Raw genomic sequence first — 22,675 nt, 5'->3', positions numbered from 1 at the left:
ACAGAAAGCACCACCCAGCGGGCCCTTTAAAAGGACGCGACCACTAGGGCCAAATGGGGGGTGGGAGAGACCCTTACTGTCCTTTCTCAAGAAAGTCTCCAAACTCCTCAGTTCTAAACACCTGTAAAGCCGAGCGCTTCTTAGCAAAAGATCCTGGAGGTGCACCTGGCTCCCTTGGAGTTACATTCCTCCCCTCTCTCGGGGTGCTCTGGTCTCTCTCCCCTCCCCCTTCCTTCCAATGCAGCTGTCCGGGCGGGGGCGGGGAGCGGGGGCGGGGGTTGTTGTTGTGATGAGGGACAGCCCCGCCCCCTCCTCGTGGGCGGCCCCTCCCCCAGGCCCTCTGTTCGGCCCCCTCCCCCCGCCCCCAGCCCCATCTGTTTTCCCCAGCGGTGAGTTGATTATATTGTATGGGACTGGGGGCGGCCGCAGCCGTAGCCGCGGGATGGGGCGAGCGCGCGGGCCCGGTCGGCAGCCCGAGCAGCAGCCGCCTCAGTGAGTCGGCCCCGCGCCGCCGCCCCCCGCCCGGCCGCGCGCCTTCGGCTCATGCTCACGCCGAGCAGCGGCAGCCGCGGGAGTAGCAGCCTCCGCCGCGCCACCGCCGGAGTCCGAGGCAAGCGAGCCGAGCGCGGGCAGCGGGGGCCGCCGGGGCGCGCGCTGATCCCGGGGCCGGTGCCGCGACGAGGAGATGTGCCCGGAGGAGGGCGGCGCGGCCGGGCTGGGCGAGCTCCGTTCCTGGTGGGAAGTCCCGGCCATCGCACACTTCTGTTCGCTCTTTCGCACTGCGTTCCGCCTGCCCGACTTTGAGATCGAGGTGAGTGGTCGGGCGGGCGACGCGCGCGCTGCGCTCCTTTCTCCTGCGTCCCTCCTCGGGGCGTCCGGGGGACGTCGTGCGCGGGGGGAGCTGAGGCGCGAGAGACTTTCGGTGGAGTCCGGAGCCGAGAGAAGGACTGGCGACCGGGCACGAGGCGCGGAAGGGCGGGCGGGGGCCACTGCGACTCGGCACCGGACGCCAAGTGCGGACGCCGGGCTCGGGACGTTCGCCCGGGCGCCCAGGGCGCCCACGCGCGGTCTGTGGAGGGGGCGAAGCGGGCAGCGAGAGGCGGAGGGGGAATCTGCTTTTGTCGGAGTGGGACGGGAGGCTCTCCCGGGACTTCTGCGGAGGGCGAGCCGGGCGAGAGTGCGTGCGCGCGCTCCCCCCCGGTGCCATTGAAGCGGCGAGCCAGCTGCTCCGGGCGGGGACGGGGTGCGAGCGCACGCGCGGGGGCGCAGCGGGATTTACTGGGACCCGCTCGCCCCCATTCGGGCGGACGCGTGGAGAAGGAGCCGCACTTTGCCGACTCCCGGAGGCCCGCAACTCTCTGGGCGTTTGGGGCTAACTTCGGGCTGGAGAATGGGGGGTGGCAGGGCTCGGCGCGCTCGTTTGGGGAGCCGCCCCGCGCAGAGCCTTCGCTCGGGGCTCCGAGGCTGCGGAGGGAAAGTTTGGGACTCGGTTATCCTTTAATAGCTTCTTTCCAGTAGAAATATGCACCCCCCCCTTTTTTTTTTTATTCTGGGACCTGGGAAGCTCTTGGAGTTGATTTCACCACCATTATCTCTCCGGGCGAGTGTGGAGAAGAGGGATGGCTTTTCTGGCCAGGCCGAAGGTGCTTTCAGACCCGAGGCTTTGTGATAAACTGGACTAAAATTGGAGGGTCTTAGTGGCCGAGAAGGTGGCGGGAGTGTGAGGAACGAAATGCAAACGACGGCCCAAACGAACAGCCAGCATCCTCCTTTTATTTTTATTTTTGGAAGGGGGTGTGAAATATTTGATTGGCTGGCAGGTTGAATTGCTTTTTTTCCTATAACAGTCTGTGTAGTGACTTATCACCTTTTGCCTTGGGACAAAGGTACTGTTGGTTAGTTTTTGTTTTTAGCTCTGCCAAGGGTTGGACGATGCAGCGAGCAAAATTGGAATCACTCTTTTGGAGAAGTTAATCGTTGCGGTTGCCTCTACTCCCAAATATCTGACTTTCTTCTGCCATTTTCGGGTTGCTTTTAATTCGTTTACTCCTGAGGTCTTTGCCTCACCTTTATTTTTAGATTCAGTCGTGTTTGCGGAAATATCTTTTGCTTCTCATATGAATGAAGTGTGGGAACTTGCTCTTGTTTCAGAGTTAATGAAATCGGGAAAATAAAAAGATCAAAAGGGCTGGGACCGGAGAATGAAGAGGAATGTAGACTGATAAACGAGGGCCACTCACTGGCTTTTCTTCCTTAAGCTGATTAAAACAATGTGATTAAGTTGTAGGCTCCTCCAGGTTTTAGGAAAATGTAATAATAGCTTGAGCATTTTTTGCAGCAACAGCATTTGTTTTAAAAGTTTGGGCATGGGTGTAACAAGCATGATTTCTAAAATAAAAATTTTCCTGGCAACACTCTTTATATTGACCAAAAAAGAGAAACGGCTGCAGAAATTAAAGGTTGAGAATTCTATAAGTCAGGAGATGCTTAACAATTATTCTCATGCCTTACATTTCCTTTTAGTTGATAAAATCTTAAAGTAGTCTAATTAAATCCTGCTGCTCAAAATGGTGGCTATTGTGGGAAGTGTTGCTTGTGACAGTGCCATCTTGGGTGCTGGTAAACTTGTCCCCTATCCCTTGCAAGATAAAGTTGAGATGATGCTGGATTACAAGTTTATAGTTTAAGGACCAATTCTGAAAATGCTTTTGGAAAAATGTCATTTCTTTAAATCCATGTATTCCCATTTTGTTGATGAAAAGTAAAGGTAATTCATTTTGACTTATGTACACCCAGCATTTTTAGAGTAATCTATAAATAACATGTCTTCTGTCCTAAAAAGTAACTTGTGGTTTCTTTAACTATTAGCCGGCCTAATTCCTACAGGAAATGTAAGCTGATTAAAGCTGTCAAATTTATATGTATAGCAGAAATGAAAAATCATTGTAGTTTAATAAAGGCTACTTGAGATGACTCTTGATTCCAGTGTTTTTTGGAAGTGACACTTCTTTCAATTAAAATGTGTGCTATTTGAAAAACATGCAGCACAGATGAATATTTGTATTCCTGTTTTCCCCTTTGGAAACGTTTTCAGTAAATGGATAACAAATGATAGATTGTACAAGAATTGCAGGGTGGAAAAGTCACTATCTCATGTTAGGTGTGTTTTGATGCAGCTAATGTAAATTTTAACTTAAGGTTTTCAGTAGTTAACCAATTTAAAAATCTAAGATTATTTTCTAATCTTTTAACAAATTTGACTTATTGACAGTGCAGATCTTCTGAAGACACAGTTTTCTCAGTATAAATAAGTACTTTTTTATTATTAGGTGATTTTTTAAAAAAATTGAGCAGTTTATTGATCTGACAGTTTGATAAAGAATCCCTTGGCTAGGCTTTATGATGTGGTAGAGAACCCTTGTAAAAAGGAAAAAGGTTCCAATGCTGAGTTGTATCTGTTAGGCCTTGTGGAAAGGCCCTGTAACCTTAATTTAGTGCATCTTCAAAAGACAGAATTGAAGGTCTGGGGATACAGCTTCAGTGTTAAAACACTTGCCTAGCACGCAGAAGGCCCTGGGTTCCATCTTAGGCATCACCAAAAACAAAATAAAACATAAAATTGAAATGATGTGTAATGCCAAATAGTATAAGTTGGATAGCAGTTTAGTTTTTTTATGCACCTAGTTTTCTTTTCTTTTTTTTTTTATTGGTTGTTCATAACATTACAAAGCTCTTGACATATCATATTTCATACATTAGATTGTAAGTGGGTTATGAACTCCCAATTTTACCCCATATGCACCTAGTTTTCAACTGTGGTTTTGAAAAGACCTCATTTTACCTTTGACCGCCAGGCTGACCCCATGGATTCATAGAAACTTTAGGAAGCAAAATCTTCAAGGACGTGCCTTCTGTTTATCTAAAGTGAGCAATCTCTAGGATAGGCAGAGGGCTTGGAAGATTTATGCTGTAATTCGGCAAAAGGTATTTTTGCATGTAAAATTTTTTAACTGTATTAATCAACCTTGAATATACAGAATTTTTTTGGAAGAGTCAACACACTTCTTCTGGTTTTAGGATATATTTAATGATTTGTATGTTGCTGCCTCCCAAGGAAGGGTTCTGTCTTCATCATACTAAAAATCTGTAAACGCACAGTAATGATGCTTTATTTAAGTTGTTCATAATTCCTGTATTTAAGAATAATATACAACCACTTAAAGTTTAATAGTTATAGAAAAATGTAGATAAAAGAATTAAAGTCACCCAGATAACACAGAGATAAAAGTTATTAGTTGTCAATATTTAGAAATTGTATACAGTATATATTGTACCATAGATTAGGTGTTTTTATATTTCAGAGAAAATGGAGGTATAACTGGACAGTAGTAGATTAGTGACACTAAATTCAATAATTGGAATTAGTAAGCACTTACTATGTACTTTACATGAAACTTCACCAAAGTGGCCTATAACTGGCCCCATCTTCTTGGGAGCATTTGCTGTTACTATTTCAGAACAAGCAGTTGTAGGTTTTTTTTTTTTTTTAATTGTTTAATATTCTAGTGGGTTAGATTGGCTAAGCTTTGTCCTGATTTGAGAAACAAAGAAAGGTAATTGACTTATCCAAAGATTGTGTGTGTCCCCACACCCACCCCCAGTCAAGTGCTCTTTACAATGAATAGTGTCTCACTTGACTACAGTAAGGTAAAGGAGGATAGAGTGATTTTCAGTAATTTGGTCTAAGGTTAATCATCATGGCTATGGGATGATGGTTCCTTCAGGTGGCTATTTGGAAATGTTCATATAGAATTATTTGAATGGTTTGTATGGAAGTAGCAAGATCAGAATAATCTGATTGTCCTATCAACCTTTTTTCCTGAACTTCCTGACCTGAAGTATCTAATCCTTTGCCTCCTCTGTACTTCCTCCTGGTTGCCATTGTATGTGGCTAAAGTCCCTTACTCAATCAGCATGATATGAGGACAGAAGGAAGTCTTAAATTCTACCTTGTTGTTTCCTTGGACCCAACTGCTTAATGAAGAGCACAGACCATGAATTATTACTCATCAAAGAAAGAAAGAAAAATTGCTCAGAGAAAACTTAAAAATATATCAGTCATATCAGTAGTTCCTAAACCTGGAGCCAAGGGACAGGAGGTAGGAATTGTTGAGTTGGTATACACATAACATCTTGCTAGAGGGGAGGGGACCTAATGCTTTCATCAAATTCTGAAAGAAGTTCTCAAAGATACAAAGGGTAAGAGGCCTGGGATTAGGGGAATCAAAAGCCTCGATTCATGACCCAAAATACACTAGACTTGAAGTTAAGAAATATATATATTTCTTACACACACATTTTATATTTTTGTGTGCGTGCTGGGAGTCAATGGTAGGACCTTGAGCTTGTGAGCTCATGCAAGAGCTGTACCTCTGAGGTACATCCAAGTCCTTTTTAAAGAAATTTTGAGACAGAATCTCTTAAGTTGCTGAGGCTGAGTTCCAAATTGACATCCTCCTACCTCAGACTCCATAATAACTGGAATTACAGGTGTGTACCACCATACCTGGCAGAAGATCCTCTCTTGAAACCTTTTGCTGAACTATGTGCAGAGGGACAAGTTCGGGTATTCATTCATTTCTTTCAAAAAATATTTACAAAGTATATACTGTGTGCCAGGCAGGGTACTAGGTATTGGGGTAAAGCTGTGAACATAATACAAAAATATCTGCCCTCTTTTTAGTGGAATGAGGCAGATAGTAAACATTCATATATACCGTATACAGTATGTCAAAGGGTCACTGGTAATAGTCATTGGTGTCATACAGCCATGTTGAGGGGTGAGCCATTGCATTGTAAAATAGGATGAGTATGTGTAGCAATGCTGAGAACATGGCATTTGAGTGGGAATGAAGAAGATGAGTGATTTAAAAATAAGTGGTTTGCCACACTAGTCAATTTAATGTAAGATAAAATGTAGGATGATAAAACATTCTTTGTAGAGTCAGGATCAGCTCCTTCACTGAAGATGAAAGCCCAAACAGGAGGTAAATTACATAAGGGCAAATCCATAAGTGGTTTGAAATTCTTTTTTTTTTTTTTAAAGAGAGAGTGAGAGAGAAAGACAGAGAGAGAATTTTTTTTTTAATATTTATTTTTTAGTTCTCGGCGGACACAACATCTTTGCTTGTATGTGGTGCTGAGGATCGAACCCGGGCCGCACGCATGCCAGGCGAGCGCACTACCGCTTGAGCCACATCCCCAGCCCCTGGTTTGAAATTCTAAAAGAGGAGAATATTCTATTATAAGGAAATGCCCAACCCCCCCCCCCTTTTTTTTTTTGGTACTGGAGATTGAACCCAGGGGCACTTTATCACCGAGCTGTATTTCCAGACCTTTCTATTTTTCGAGACAGAATTTTTTTTGTTTTGTTTTTTAAATATTTATTTTTTAGTTGTAGTTGGACACAATACTTTTATTTATTTATTTTTATGTGGTGCTGAGGATGGAACCCAGGGCCTCGCACATGCTAGGTGAGTGTTCTACTGCTGAGCCACAATCCCACAGTTTTGCTAAGTCACTTAGGACCTTGCATAGTTGCTGAGGCTGGCTTTGAATGTGCAATCCTCCTGCCTCAGCCTCTTGAATTGCCAGAATTCAGGCATGAGCCAAAAAAAACTTTGTTCTTTTTTTTCTTCCTACCATATGAGGCTTCAGAGGGGCAGTTGAGAACCATCATCTACAATTGTAAAAGGGGCAATACCCTCTTGTCCTGAAGGACAGTTTGTGTTAGGGTCTGGCTTGCTTTTCAGTGAAAGTTAAATTTGGTCTTGCTTAATTTTCTGGAACACAGGAAAGCCTAAAATACAACTTGGCAGCATTTGGTACACTGACCATCTGCCCTTTGGTCAGGAGCAGCTCAAGGCTGAATTCCTGGTGTGTGAGGGTTTCAGAATGAGGAGCACTGACAGATTGCTGGAAAACTGCAGGTGCAAAGGTAGAAAGTGCGGTGTGTAGAGGACACATCTAATAATGTGACTTTAGATCAGATTGATGCAATTGTGAACAGTCTTTTGTGAGGGTGCTGCTAGGTATTGAATCCAGGGCCTCATGCAGTCTAAGCACATTATGCTGCTATGCTATACCTGCAGTCCTTAAACACCTTTTCAAAAGGAAACAGACAACCTTCATTGTGAGTCTCCTTGGTCATTAGCTTTGAGCTGATTTTAGGCAGATCACTTTGGGTTTCAAATGCCCTTTCTATAAAAATGGGTGATTCCTAGATATTTTTTAGATCTTAAAAGTTCCATGATTTTAGGAATTTTCTGAGCATGCATAGCAGTATTAATTCCTTTTTAGAAAATCACTGACCTCAGTGGTTAGGATCAAGGTTAGGATTCATTCCTTACAAATCAGCTTTGTACCAAGTGAAAACTGCAAATTCATACTTGGTGTGTTTGTGAATTATATGAATTTTTCCCTCTTTCTGTGAAATCTCTTTTCCTTCCTTTTTTTGGGGGGAGGGGGTTACTGGGGACTGAACTCAGGGGGCCCTAACCTTTGAGCCACATCCCCAGCTCTTTTTATTTTTTATATTGAGACAGGGTCTCACTATATTGCTTAGGGCCTTGGTAAGTTGCTGAGGCTGGCCTTGATCTTGTGATCCTCTGGACTCAGCCTCCTGAGTTGCTGGGATTATTAGGCATGTGACACCATGCCAGTTCTTTCTCAAGTGCAAATACCAGTTCTCTCTACCTCTTGCCTCTAGCTAGAGGGTAGGACCCATTTGTACCTAGAACTTTTTTGAATAAAACATATTTTAGCTTATGGCTTGTGGCTTGCCTTTTATTTGATGCTATAGCCTTGTGTTTTCTGTTATGACGTTTTTAGATAACTATGTTGCTCTCTCCCATATTTTCATGTTTCACTAGATTCTGTTCCTTGGATGCTTTTCTGACATCTTCTTTATATTAGCTTCATAACAATATTTCTGTTGGAAAACTTGGGGACATTCTCTTTTACAACAGTTCTTGCCACTGAGAAAGATGGTTGGATGGTAACACTGAGTCCAGTATCCCGATTCCTTTCACACCTAGGGTTTCTCTATCTCGGCACAATTGATATTTGGGCCAGGTAAATCTTCCCATTGTGGAAAGTTGTCATGCATTGTGAGATGTTTAGTAGCATCCTTGATCTGTCTACCTTCTAGGTACCAGTAGTACAATGTGTGTGAGGTGATGAGTTTTTCCTTCAGATATTGATTTCCTCTACATCCAAACTTTTAACATTTACATTTATAGGAATTGAAGGAAGTTCAAGTTGCTCCCTGATGTGCATGTCATCAGTAGTTGCTCTTTTTCAGAAACCTGGGAAACAGGCATGGTGGTGCACACCTGTAAGCTTAGCAATTTGTAAGGCTGAGGCAGAACATCACACATCTAAGGCCAGTGCCAGCAATTTAGTAAGGCTCTGTCTCAAAAAAAAAAAAAAAAAAAGAGCTGGGGATATAGCTCAGTGGTAAATACATCCCCAACCAGGGTTCAATCCCCAGTATCAAAAGAAAGAAGAAAAAGAAACCTAGGAAACATATTTTGTTTGTTTATTTATTTATTTATGTTTGTTTGTTTGTTTGTTTTTCCTTTCCTAAGGAGTAACTGAAAGAACAAAGAATGTTTGGGGAGAATAGGGAGGAAGTCCAAGAAAGAAAGACCTCTTCCTAGCTTCCTGGCTGTGGTGGCTGGACGGGATGAGGAACTCAGCTTCAGGAGGCTTCAGTGCTGCCATTGCCTGTTTGGGAACATGGCTCTTCTTCTTTTTTTTTTTAAAGAGAGAGTGAGAGAGGAGAGAGAGTGAGAGAAAATTTTTAATATTTACTTTTTAGTTCTCGGCGGACACAACATCTTTGTTGGTATGTGGTGCTGAGGATCGAACCCGGGCCGCACGCATGCCAGGCGAGCGCGCTACCGCTTGAGCCACATCCCCAGCCCAACATGGCTCTTCTTGATGTATCTCTTGAACATGGCACAGTGGTGAACTCAGGAGGCTTAAACATGACCAGATCGAAAGTTCAGTGGGACTTTACTTGAAGTGTGTGTGTATTTGGGTTACAAGCACATATAAAGTTTATTATTCAATTATAATTTTCAGTTCAAAGCTCACCAAGCACAGAACCCTAAATATTTTTCATGATTTCTTTCAGTTTAATTTGCTGTCAGACAAGATGTTTAATAGATAAACACATATTTGGTGGACAGACATTTATTGAGCACTTGATATCTAATAATAACTGTAAGATAGTTCCATTTACTGAGTGCAAAACAGCTTGATAATCAACGAAAGCCTTTGTAGTATGTGTGTGTATTTATTTTAGTATTTATTTTTTAGTTTTAGGTGGACACAATATCTTTTATGTGGTGCTGAGAATCGAACCCAGTGCCCCACACATGCCAGGCTAGCACGCTATTACTTGAGCCACATCCCTAGTCCATTGTAGTATATTTTTAGTGAGAGAAATATGTTCTACTGTAACAATATGTCTTTAGTTTTTTAAGTTCTAATTAGTTATATGTCAGAGTGCGTTTCAATTCATTGTACATAAATGGAGCACAACTTTTCATTTCTCTGGTTGTACACGATGTATAGTCACACTATATGTGCAATCATACATGTAACTAGGGTAATGATGTTCAATATCATTGCACCATCTTTCCTGCCCCCATGCTCCCTCCTCTTCCCTCCCCTGTACCCAATCAAAGTTCCTCCGTTTTCCCCATGCGCCCCTCCCACCCCCCATTATGATCAGCATCCACTTACCAGAACATTTGGCCTTTGGTTTTTTTGGGATTAACTATACTTCACTTAGCATGATATTCTCCAACTCCATCCATTTACCTGCAAATGCCATAATTTTATTTTCTTTTGATGCTGAGTAATGTTCCATTGTGTATATATAACACAGTTTCGGGGCTGGGGATGTGGCTCAAGCGGTAGCGCGCTCGCCTGGCATGCCTGCGGCCCGGGTTCGATCCTCAGCACCACATACAAACAAAGATGTTGTGTCCGCCGAAAACTAAAAAATAAATATTAAAAAATTCTCTCTCTCTCTCTCTGTCTCTCTCTCTCTAAAAAAATAAAATAAAAAATAAAAAGGGCTGGGGATGTTGATCAGTGATAGAACACCCCAGGTTCAATTCCCAGTATTAAAAGAGAAAAAAAATGAAAGAAAAAAAAAGAGAAATTAAAAAAAAAATAAAAAATAACACAGTTTCTTTATCCATTCATCTGTTGAAGGGCATCTAGGTTGGTTTCACAGTTTAGCTATGGAACTTACTGTTATTGTTAGATATCAGGTTCCCAATAATCTGTCCACTTAAAAGATTGGTTTGGAGAGAAGATGGTATTGTGATTTCATCAGAGTACTGTACTGTGAAAAGCGTCAAGCTTTTTGGGTAAAGGTTACTGAAGAACTTCTATGGATAGTGAAGGAAATTCTGTGGTTTTCGACAATGGTCTTTCACTGAAACATCCATCTTGTGGTCTTGTCTTTTCCACTTCCAGGTATTTGGTCTCTGCAGAGACTCCACATCCTTGCTTCTTTCTCTTTCTTGTTCAGGAACCACTTTTTTTTTTTCCTGACCTCCCTTTTTTAATTTTCTTTTTTACTCATTGTTGTGCTCCTGTCCTGATGTCTTAGGGTTTGTTCTAGGCATTGGTGAATTTCTGGCATGCATCAAGGTGTTAAATCCCAGAATTTGTGTAAATAAGTTGATAAGAATTAAGTTAATTCTGTAGCCAAAAGCAGTTTTCTCATCTTTTGGGGGCAGTTGTTGATTCCTCAGAATAGTTCTATTATGTATCATTAACACACAAGTGTACTTGCATAAAAATATGTGGAAGACAGTATTCATTCTCCTGTTTAAAGTCCCTGACTGGGCTGGGGATGTGGCTCAAGCGGTAGCGCGCTCGCCTGGCATGCGTGCGGCCCAGGTTCGATCCTCAGCACCACATACCAACAAAGATGTTGTGTCTGCCAAAAACTGAAAAATAAATATTGAAACACTCTCTCTCTCTCTCTCTCTCTCTCAAAAAAAAAAAAAAAAAAGTCCCTGACCTCGCATGACCTTTATAAAAGATACTTGGCAGGCTTAAATGATGTCGTGCTCTTGTAAGTTTCATACTGCCCAGAACAGACAACTTTTAGCTTTGAGTCTACAATTCGGATGCTTCAGGAGCTAAGTCAGGTCTACTTTTTCCCTAGGGTGGGTTTGCTAGAATAACTGTGATTTGGCAGTAGGTCACTGAGGCATGTGGCCACCTGAATTAAATGTGTGAATTGTTGTCACAACAGATTGTGTGTGCATCCTTCTCTGCCCCTCCTCCTACCCATAACCTCAAACATAAGTGAAAATAGAGGAATTGATGGGAACACAATTATACTAAACACTTCACATTTTCAGTGTTTAACTTTTAAATCACCTCCAAGTAATAAGTTCCAAATTGGAATAAGTTCTTAAAATTGAGAATGCTTTTTTTTTTTTTTTTAAAGAGAGAGTGAGAGACAGAGAGAGAGAGAGAATTTTTTTTTAATCTTTATTTTTTAGTTTTCGGCGGGCACAACATCTTTGTTGGTATGTGGTGCTGAGGATCGAACCCGGGCCGCACGCATGCCAGGCGAGCGCACTACCGCTTGAGCCACATCCCCAGCCCCTGAGAATGCTTTTTTTGAAGTCTTGTTGACTGTAAGAATTTTTTCACCCTCCTGGCCAGTTCCTTTAACTAAATACTTCTTCCTTGAGTGCTCATCAGTTGGTTCAGCCACAATGGCACTAGGGACACTTGATTTGCTTGACAGAAAATGTGTTAAGAGATCTTCTACTTTAGTAAATCCTTTCCCCTATGTGCCATTGTGTCTCTTCTGTCTTACTGAGAGGTTGTTTGCAAATTCTTTTAGGTGTGGAGACAACTTCTTTTCTTTTTGGTACTGTGGATTGAACCCACGGGTACTTGACTACTGAGTTACAGCACTAGTCCTTTTTTTGTTGTTGTTGACGGGCCTCCTAAGTTGCCTAGGGTCTTGCCCAGGCTGGTCTAGAACTTGTGTTCTTCTTGCCACAGCCTCAGGAGCTGCTAGGATTACAGGTGTCTACTACCATGCTCAGTTATGTGGGACAACTTTTATAACAGTGTCTTGGAGTTCTTTGTTCACAGAACAGTTATATAGGGGAGAGGTGATTTAGAGAGAAATCACATCTATTGCCATAATTAAGGGAATTATTATTTTTTAACGATTTTTTTAAAATATATTTTTATAGTTGTCAATGGACCTTTTTTTTTTTATTTACTTATATGTGGTACTGAGGATTGAACCCAGTACCTTACACATTCCAGGCAATTGCGCTACCGCTGAGCCACAGCCTCAGCCCAATTATTATGTTTTCACTCTTAGGTTGGCATTAATTTGAGTTAATATCCTACTAACATACATACTAATGTTTAGTGCTGATGTACTAATTAGTACTAAAAGACACATACTAATTTTTTTTCACATTGTTTCTGAAAGATTTTTCTCCTCATTTTCCTGTGTTTTAAAGAATTAAAAACCAAAACCAGTTGGCCTCCCTTCTGTTTGCTGTTGAATTTATTAATATCATAATTGCAGAGGTTTGTAATAAAGTTGCTATTTTCCCACTGCCTTGGAAAATCAATCAGTCTTTTGAAAGCGGGTGGTAGGGTTGGTTATAATAATAAATACAATGTGAAATCTGTGTTGTTTGCAGAACAAGTGACAGGAGAGTATGACCGTTGCAGCATTGGTGATGGAGTGTTTCCAGGGTTTGGGGGATTGCACTGAGTAAGCCAGCATAGCTAGCTATATGGGGCAGTTCTTTAAGGAGACTGGTAGAAAATCAGGCTGAGTGAGAGAATAGAGGCATCATTACAGTAAGCCTTGAATTCCAGGTTCACTGATGTTAATCATTTTTTCTTTAGGCAATGGGGAAACATAGTTCTAAAGTAAGAATTCCTGCAAGGGTAAATCTAGCATTAGTGGCTGGAATAGAACACAGTGAAGGAGAGGTGTGAAATATTAAGGTAGTGATAATAGGTTTTTGTAATGCACAAAGATTGCGTCAAGTAGGTTTTTTTTTTGGGGGGGGGCTGCAAATAACAGAATAACAGTGACTTAAACACTGCAGAATATTCTTCGACAGGTAAGCTGAAGAAAGGTGGTTCCTGGCAAGTATGACACTCAGTGATGGATGTCATTAAACATTCAGGTAGTGGCACCATAATGGTCACAGTGCCAAGGTCTCCGTATTTGAGTGATACTTAGAAATATAGGAAAATGATAACCGAAAATAGGCATTGAGTTGGTGATTTGAAGGGAAAAAAGAGACTTTCGACTTTGGAGAAGGCTGTTTGAGTTACTGTGGCATAAGAGGAAGAGGAAGAGGCTAAGATTAAATCTGCATTCTTCTGGAAGGAGAGGGGAAAATAGCACTTCAGGAAGCTTCAGAAGATGGTGCAAATTTTTTGCTTTGTGTTTACCCTAAATAATAGGTAGTTATTGTAACAAGAAAAAGTCAATTTAATTCTGATTCCTGTGTGTTAGCATTTTGGTGTTAAACTAAAGAGGTCAATTGTAGGGTCCCCTTAAGAATAACTAGCCTTCCAAATTCTGCTGCAGGTTTCCTGTCAGTCATCCTCTGTTCTCTTCCTCTCTGATTGGAATGATTATCCCATCCTAGGATTGTTAGTTTCTCAGCATTGTAGCTTTTTGTTTGTTAAAATGAAAACCCACGCACACATATGTGCCTTTTTGTTAGATTTTAGATTTACTATTGCTTAACTCTTACTTGTTTGTGATGCTTCAGTTTCAATTTTTCTCTTGAGTGTTTAGTGAAATGTGAGACTACTATTTCATGGGGCTTTGAGTCATTTGAAAGGGGAATATTTGTACATATTAGACAATCAGGTACTAATGTTATGTGTTCTATTTAATAACAGGTTCCCCAAGCCAGGGAAAGTTACATCTCAGCAGAATGGCTTCTTTTGTTTGCTTGCTTATCTCCCTGCTGGTTCTGCAAAAAATTTTGGAGGTTGTCTGGCATCTCTATGCTTCCTCTTGTCAAGTAAATCTCTGTCTTGGCCAGTAATCTTTAACACATCTTGCAAAGAAAAAAAAAAAGATGAACTGGGTCAATCAAATACCTTCTTGGGAGTGTAACCTAGGAAATACAGGGATTACTGAGTCAGCATGGAAAAGAAGCTAAAAGGTCACAGTGAGAAGCCATGATGCAAACTAAAGTCTTGCCTGTGATAAAGCAGAAAGTAGGGAAGACCCAGCCTTGGAGGGATTAATGAGAAGACCTCCCATGGTACTGCTGTGGATCCTGCCCCAAACCCCAGGCACCTGAGAGAGTTTGCATTCCTTGCTCCCAAAGAGCCTAGCACTACCTCACTTATCTTGGTGAGCATATTTATATATAGAATAACTTATCAATATGATTCATACTTGCACATTTCTGAGTCCTGCTTGATTCAGTGAATAGTTAAATGATACGAAATTCCATGTTACCACAATGCATGATGATTTTTAATAGTTGCGGAGTATTCATTGAATAGATGTACTCTATATAACCAATCCTCTGTGGGGAATTTAGGTTCTTTTGAGTTGTTTCCTATATAACTACCATGAACAGAAAGATTTTCCTTTCTAAGATAGAGTTAGTGTTTTTAGTCATTAGACTTCTGTTATTACCTTCTATTTTGAGGTTCTGAGTATTGAGTATTCAGTTTTTTTTTTTTTTTTAAACGGGTGAGGAGGTGGTTTGCCTGGTTTCTCAGGGCCCTTTGCTTGCTAAAAGCACATGTTCTATCACTGAATAGTACCCCCAGCTCCTTAGTCACTTTTTATCGTATATTTTATGATAAAATCTAACATGAGTTTTGGTGCCCGTGGTGCTCCAGGCACTGCTTCTAGTGTTCCTCACTCAGTTTATTTATTCCTTTTAATTTCTCCAGGAGGGAAGGCATCACTCTGATCCCATTCTATAGATAAGAAACTGAGGCCAAAGATGAAGTGATTTGCCTGCAGGTACATAGTCAGATCTGAACCCAGGGAATCTAACTTCAGTAAAATGCTAAGGCATTCATTGGTACATGAACTGAATAGTAGTGCCAGAGATGGGAAAGTTGGTATGCCATGCAAGTTATTTAGGGATATGTGGAAAGGTAGGGGAGACTAAATTTTAGCTATTGTTTTGGCATTAGAAAGGAATCTTTCAAGCAAGATTGAATGAATGAGAGTGCTAAGTCAGGAAACAATGACATTTTTAGAAGTGAGGGAAATTGTTTTTTTCCTTTTGTTTTTTTAATAAATTACAACTTTTTTTTTTATTTTAAGAAAGAGAGAGAGTTTTTAATATTTATTTTTTAGTTTTCGGCGGATACAACATCTTTGTATGTGGTGCTGAGGATCGAACCCGGGCCGCATGCATGCCAGGCGAGTACGCTACCACTTGAGCCACATCCCCGTTTTTTTCCTTTTAATTGGTTAAATTATATGCAGAATATGTCAGTGGCCTTTAAGAGTTCATTACTTTTGTCATTTCCCTGCTGAAACAGTGCCTAGAGTTTTTTAAGACTTTATTTTAATTAATTAATTATTTGTGGTACTGGGAGTTAACCCAGAGTCTCCTTCCTGCTGTGTGCTTAGGCAAGTGCTCTACCACTGAGCTACACTCCCAATCCTTGTTTAAAATTATTCTGAGATAGGGTCTCACTAAATTGCCCATTCTGACCTTACATTTGAAATTCTTCTGCTTCAGTTTCCTATGCATGTACCTCCCACCTGATTTAAAACTTTAATTTCAAACTTAAAATTGAAAGACTAGTACAAAGAATTCCTCAGTTTCCTTCACCCAGATTCCCTAAATGTTAAATTTTATACCACTTTTTTAATTGTCTCCCTGTTCTCTCTCTCTCCCCCAGCCCTTCATCTACATCTCCCCTGTGTAGTTGTCTGAGAGTAAATTTCGGACATGGTATCTTTTTATCTCTTGACATTTCAGTGTTTATGATATAAAAGCATTTTCTTAAGGAACCATAGTAAGATTATCAAAATGAGAGAATGTGAAAATAATAATATATCAAATATTGCCAGTTGACCAATATCAACATATATGCAATTTATGTAATTTTCTTGGTGGTTCTGGGGTGGAACCTAGAGGCACTCTACCACTGGGCCACATCCCCAGCCTTTTTTTCGGGGGGGGGGGGCAGGGTCTCAGTAAGTTGTAGAGGCTGGTCTCTAACTTGTGATCCTCCTGCTTTAGCTGGAATCCCTGGAATCATGGGTTTGTGACACCACACATTGCCAATTGATGTAATTTTTTTAAAATATATTTTTTAGTTGTAAGTGAACACGATACCTTTATTTTGGTTTTATGGGTGCTGAGGATCAAACCCAGTGCCTCACGTGTGCTAGGCCAGCACTCTGCCACTGAGCTACAACCCCCAGCCCTTTCTGTAATTTTCTTGACCAGTATTCTGGAAATCATTTTTCTGGCTTAGGTTTTCAATCTTAGTACCATTCATTTCATTTATCTCTTGGGTCCCTTTAGTCTCCTTTAATCTGGAGCAGTTTTTTCAGTCTTTCATTTTCTTGCGTTTGACACTTTTTTTGAGAGAGTACAAACCATTTGTTTCATTTGGATTTGTTGGATGTAACTTCAGGATAATTCAGGTCACATGATTTTGGCAGGGGTGCTTAAAAGAAATGTTTTGTCTGATGCATGCTATTAGAAATTACATTATTAGCTAGGTGCAGTGGTGCACACCTGTAATTCTAGTGGCTCTGGAGTCTGAGGCAGGAGGATCACAAGTTCAAAGCCAGCCTCATCAATGTGGTGAACAACTTAGTGAGACCCTGTGTCAAAATTAAAAAAAATAAAAAGGGCTGGGGGTATTACTCAGGGGTTAAGCACCCCTGGGTTTAATCCCTGGTATCCAAAAAGAAATACATTACATTACTGATTTTGGCATTGTTGGTTGTTACTAAGTTTGATCACTTGGTTAGGATGATGTCTGCCAGATTTCTTGACTCTGAAGTTACTGTTTTCCCCTTTCAATGAGTAAGTATCTTGTGGGGAGATACTATGTAAACATGTATGTTTCTCATCAGAATTTCACTGAACGATAATTTTGGTTTTAAAATTTATTTATTTATTTTTTTAAAGAGAGAGTGAGAGTCAGAGAGAGAGAGAATTTTTTAATCTTTATTTTTTTTTAGTTTTCGGCGGGCACAACATCTTTGTTGGTATGTGGTGCTGAGGATCGAACCCGGGCTGCACGCATGCCAGGCGAGCGCGCTACCACTTGAGCCACATCCCCAGCCCCTTAAAATTTATTTATTTTTTTGGTACTGGGGATTGAACTCAGGGGTACTCAACCACTGAGCCACATCCCCAGCCCTGTTTTGTATTTTATTTAGAGACAGGGTCTCACTGAGTTGCTAAATGCCTTGCGATCCTCCTATCTCAGTCTCACAAGCCGCTGGGAATACAGGCGTGCGCCTCCGATCCCAGCTCACAACATCAAAAATTTTAATACATGTATGGTTTTTGCCTGAATCAGTCCTTATTACATCACAGTTGGTGAATAGTTATTTTCAGATTCCATCATTTATCTGTTGGGTCCCTTTACTCTGAATGAAACAAAGATGATTCTCATTTTTTTCTCTTTTGTTGTAGAAGGAAGCAGTACTTTTATTTATTTATTTTTATGTGGTGCTAAGAATCAAACCCAGTGCCTCACTCTAGGCAAGCACTCTACACACAGTATTGCCATCTTAACAATATTGTCTTCTATCCATTAATATAGGATGCTTTTCTGTTTATTTGGATTTTTGATTTTTTTTTTTTTTTTTTTTTTAGTTGTAGTTGGACACAATACCTTTATTTATTTTTATGTGGTGCTGAGGATCGAACCCAGGGCCTCATGCAAGCTAGGCAAGCGCTCTACCACTGAGCCACAACCCCAGCCCGATTTTTGATTTTTTTTTGATGTTTTATACTTTCCAAGTAAAATTTTATGCTTTTTAGCTAGATTTACTCTGAAGAATTTTATTATTTTTGGTAGTGTTGTGAGTGAAATTTCTAGATTGTTAATTTACAGTTATTTGAGGTGGGGTACTAGAAATAGAATCCAGGAGTACTTTACCACTGAGCTATATATCCTCAACTCTTTGAGACAGGGTCTCCTTAAGTTGCTTAGGGCCTCACTCAGTTGCTGAGGCTAGTCTTAATTTTTGATCCTCCTGTCTCAGCCTCCCAAGTCCCTGGCATTACAGGCATGTGCCAGTGTACTCAGCTCAGATTTTTTTTTTTTAAAACCAGTTTTATTGACCAATTATTTAAATAAAGTGTACTTTTTTTTAGGGATTGAACCCAAGGATGCTTTACCACTGAGCTATATCCCTAGCTGTTTTAATTTTTTATTTTGTGGCAGGATCCCCTTAGGTTGCCCAGGCTGACCTTGATTTTGTGATCTTCCTGCCTCAGCCTCTGAAGTAACTGGGATTATAAGCATGAGTTGCCATACTTAGTTTGAGAATATTTTTGTTTTGTTATTTGGTACCAGGGATTGAACCCAGGTATGCTTAACCACCAAGCCACACCCCTAGCTCTTTTTATCTTTTCTAAGTGACAGGGTCTTGCTGAGTTACTTAGCTGAGGCTGGCTTTGAATTTTTTTATTTCAGCAGGCTTTTCTTTATTCAGTTTTTAGTGGTGGAGTCAATTGGTGAAACCCTGGTGTGGCTTGTCTTCGGAGAAGAAAATGACATGGCTTTGAACTTTTTTTGGTTCTGGGGATCAAACCCAGAGCCTTGTGCATGCAAGGAAAGCACTCTGCCAACTGAGCTATATCCCCAGACCAGGCTTTGAACTTTTGATCCTCCTGCCTCAGTCTCCCAAATCACAGAATTACAGGTGTACACTACTGTGCACAGCTTTCACCTGTCCTTTGGCAGTTTCCCCCAACTCCTACTTGGGCAGTCTCTGATCTGCTTTGCTTTGTCACCATTTGTTGCTTTTCTTTTTCTTTTTTCTTTTTTGGTACTAGGGATTGAACCCAGAGGTGCTACATCCCTGACTCATTTTTGTTTTTTATTTTGAAGTAAGGTCTCTCACTAAGTGGTTTAGGAATTCAGCCTTCCTGAATTGCTGAGGCTGTCCTCGAATTTGCAGTCCTCCTTAGCCTCTGAAGTCACAGGGATTACAGGTGTGCAGCACTGCAGTTGGCTTAATTTGCTTTTTGCCAGAATTTCCTATGAATAGAATCTTTATTATTTTGCATTAGAAGTCTTTCACTCAGCATAATGATTTTTAAATGCAACCATACTATGTATCAGTGCTTCTTTTAAAATTGCTGAGTATATTTTATGATATGACTATACTTGATGCTGTAATTTTTTTCCTATTGTTAGACATTTGTTTATAGGTTTTGGTAATTATTAATAAGGTGCTGAGGATATTCATAGAAGTCTTCATGTAAACATAATCTTTCTATTGAGTAAATACAGAACAATGTAATTCTTGGATCATAATGTAAATGTATGTTTAATTTTATGAGAAACTGTAGGGCCTGGGGGTATAGCTCAGTAATAGTGCACTTTCCTAGCTTTATTGGAGGCACTGGGTTTACCCCAATTCTGCATAAAAACCTCAGAACACCTTACCAAGTTTGTTTTCAAAATGAATTTAAAAAATTTTTTTTTTACTTGAAGCAAAATTCATACATATTAAAATTCCTTCACTTTTTTAAAAAAATATTTTTTTAGTTGTAGATAAACACACAGTATCTTTTATTTTATGTGGTGCTGAGGATAGAACCCAGTGCCTCACACATGCAAAGCAAGTAAGTGCTTTACCACTGAGCTACAGCCCCAGCCCATTTCTTCACTTTTTAAATATGAATTTCCGTGACTTTTCACAGTTTTATAATCACCATCACAATCAAGATATAGAACAGTTCCATTCCCCAAGAAATTCCCTATGTTCCATTGCTGTCAGCCCTCCTGCCAGCTCTTGCCAATTACTTGATTCCTATCCCTATAATTTTGCCTATGTCATATAAATGGAATCCTAATATATATAGACTTTTCTATCTGGCATCTTTTTAAACTTGGCATCATGCATTTGAGATTCATCCATGTTGTTGCATGTATCAGCATTCCTTTTTATTACCAAATAACATTCTGTTGCTGGGAAAATTAGTGTGTTTATTCACTTGCCACTGAAAGAATGTCTGAATTATTTCTAGTTTTGGTGAATTTGACTTAAGCTGCTTAAAGCATCCACATATATATGTTTGGGCAGACACCTAGGAATGAGATCACTGGTATATAATGTGTGTTTAATTTAGGAAAACAGCATAGCAGTTTCATATATTTCTACCAGCCATGTGTGCAATTTCAGTTCCTTTGTGTGTGTGTGGTTTTTTGGGGGGGGGGGCGGCGGGGCGGATACTGGGGATTGACCCTGGTACTGAGCGTACCAGGGTCACTCTGCCACTGAGCCACAACTCTAGTCCTTTTTGCTTTTGTTTTGAGGTGGGGTCTCACTGTGATTTACTGAGGCTTCCTTGAATTTGCAGTCCTCCTTTCCCAGCTTCCCCAGTCAGGGGTTATAGGTATGTGCTAGCACCAGTTTATTCAAATATGTTTTAAAACATACATAGGGATCTTCTCATTATGGTGGTCCTAACCCCCAACCAGGGATTGAATCCAAGGTCACTTAATCACTGAGCCACATCCCCAGCCCTTTTTATTTTTTTATTTTGAGATAGGGTCTCCCTTAGTTGCTTAGGGCCTTGCTAAATTGCTGAAACTGGCCTCGAACTTGTGATCTTCCTGTCTCAGCCTCCTGAGTGGCTGGGATTACAGGCATGAGCCACCCTGTGAGCTCATTCTGGTTTTTACATTCACTTAAGAATAACAACATTCAGCATCTTTTCAGGTGCTTATTTGCCATTCATTTGACTTTGGTCTTTTAAAATCTTTTATTTAAAAAATGGGATTATTTTCTTTCTTTCTTCCTTCCCTTCCTTCATCTCTTCGTTACTCAGGCTAGTCTGTAACTCCTGGACTCAAGTGATTCTACTGCCTCAGCTTCCTGAGTGGTTGAGGATTATTTATTTTCTTTCTTTCTTTTTTTTTTTTTTTTTTGTACTAGGGATTGAACCCAGGGGTGTTTATCCACCGAACCATATCCCCACCCCTTTTAAAAAATATTTATTTAGAGTCAGGGTCTCATTGAGTTGCTTAGGGCCTTGCTAAATTGCTGAGGCTGGCTTTGAATTTATGGTCCTCCTGCCTCAGCCTCCTGAACCACTGGGATTACAGGAGTAACCATGCCTAGCTTAGTATTGAATTTTGAGAGTTATTCCATATTGAGAATAGAAATTCTTTATCACATATATATACACTTAGCAAATATTTTATTTCAGTCTGTGGGTTGTTATTTCATTCTAATATCTCTTGAAGAGCAAAAACTTTTAAATTTCGATGAAGTATAGTTTTCTTTAATGGATTGAGCATTTGGTGTCTTTTTTTCTTTTAATTTTTTTTTTTGAATTGTAGATGGACACAATACCTTTATTTATCATTATGTGGTGCTGAGTATCGAACCCAAGGCCTCACACTTGCTAGGTGAGCGCTCTACCAGTGAGCCACAACCTCAGCTCCATTTGGTGTCTTATTACAGAAATGTTTGTTTTACCCAGGATCATACTATTTTCTTTTTTTCTATGTTTTCTTCTAGAAGTTGTATAGTTACCTTTTATTTTTGTCAAGTAGTATGCATGTATGTGTATATGTATGTTTGTGGTGCTAGGATCAAACCTAGGGCTTCCTACAAGCTAGGCTGGCAAGTACTGGGGATTGAGCCCAGAAGCATTCTACCACTGAACAACAGTCATTCCTTTTTTTATTTTGACACAGGGTCTTGCTGAATTGCTGAGGCCAGCCTCAAATTTGCCATCATTATGCTTCAGCCTCCTGAGCAGATGGGATAACAGTCATATGCCACATCTGGCTAAGATAAAAATACTTTTGAATGTCCTCACCATCTTGGCTTGGCTTGTATTTTATTTTATTTTATTTATTTATTTATTTATTTTGGTGTTGGGGATTGAATCCAGAGTTTCCTACATACTAGGCAAGTGCTCTGTTACAGTGTCACATTGCCCAGCATCCCAGCATTTGTCTTGAACTCTAAAAAATTTTTTCTATTTTAATTTTAAAATACTTTATTTCTGGTGCATTGTAATTACACATGACAGTTATGCATACTAACTCTATTGATTGATTGATTGATTGATTGTGCTGTGGATCAAGCCCAGGACCTTTCCCATGCTAGGCAAATGCTCTATCATGGATCTACTTTCTTCCCAAGCCCTAATTAAAAAAAATTTTAATAGGCAAATGATAGTTATGTATTATTGGGTATAATGTGATATGATATCTATTCCATCTTATTTTTCTGCAGTGGGGATATTAAGATGTATTCTTGTGCCTATTTCAAAATATACAAAATATTATCAACTCTGATTACCACATGCAGTAATTATACATTTTATATAGTTTAATAAAACTGGGTTAGTAAAACAATCCTTCT

The 22,675-nt window shown here is 40.4% G+C and overlaps 1 protein-coding gene across 2 annotated transcripts in view; it reads left to right on the top strand.

Moving 5' to 3' along the window:
* The first annotated feature begins 375 nt into the window (after window positions 1–375).
* CECR2 (CECR2 histone acetyl-lysine reader) overlaps window positions 376–22,675 on the top strand; it is a 160,292-nt gene continuing 137,992 nt past the window's right edge. Inside the window, exon 1 of one of the 2 annotated variants that reach the window (XM_081310049.1) lies at window positions 376–811. In XM_081310049.1, the coding sequence (XP_081166175.1) occupies window positions 686–811 (126 nt within the window). In that variant the 5' untranslated portion in view covers window positions 376–685. The remainder of the gene's footprint in view (window positions 812–22,675) is intronic. The other variant, XM_081310050.1, reaches the window with a different exon arrangement.

This window comes from Spermophilus citellus, assembly GCF_964194105.1.
Source record: "Spermophilus citellus genome assembly, chromosome: 10".
NCBI classification, from domain to species: Eukaryota; Metazoa; Chordata; class Mammalia; order Rodentia; family Sciuridae; genus Spermophilus; species Spermophilus citellus.
This window is presented reverse-complemented; position numbering and strand designations above follow the sequence as displayed.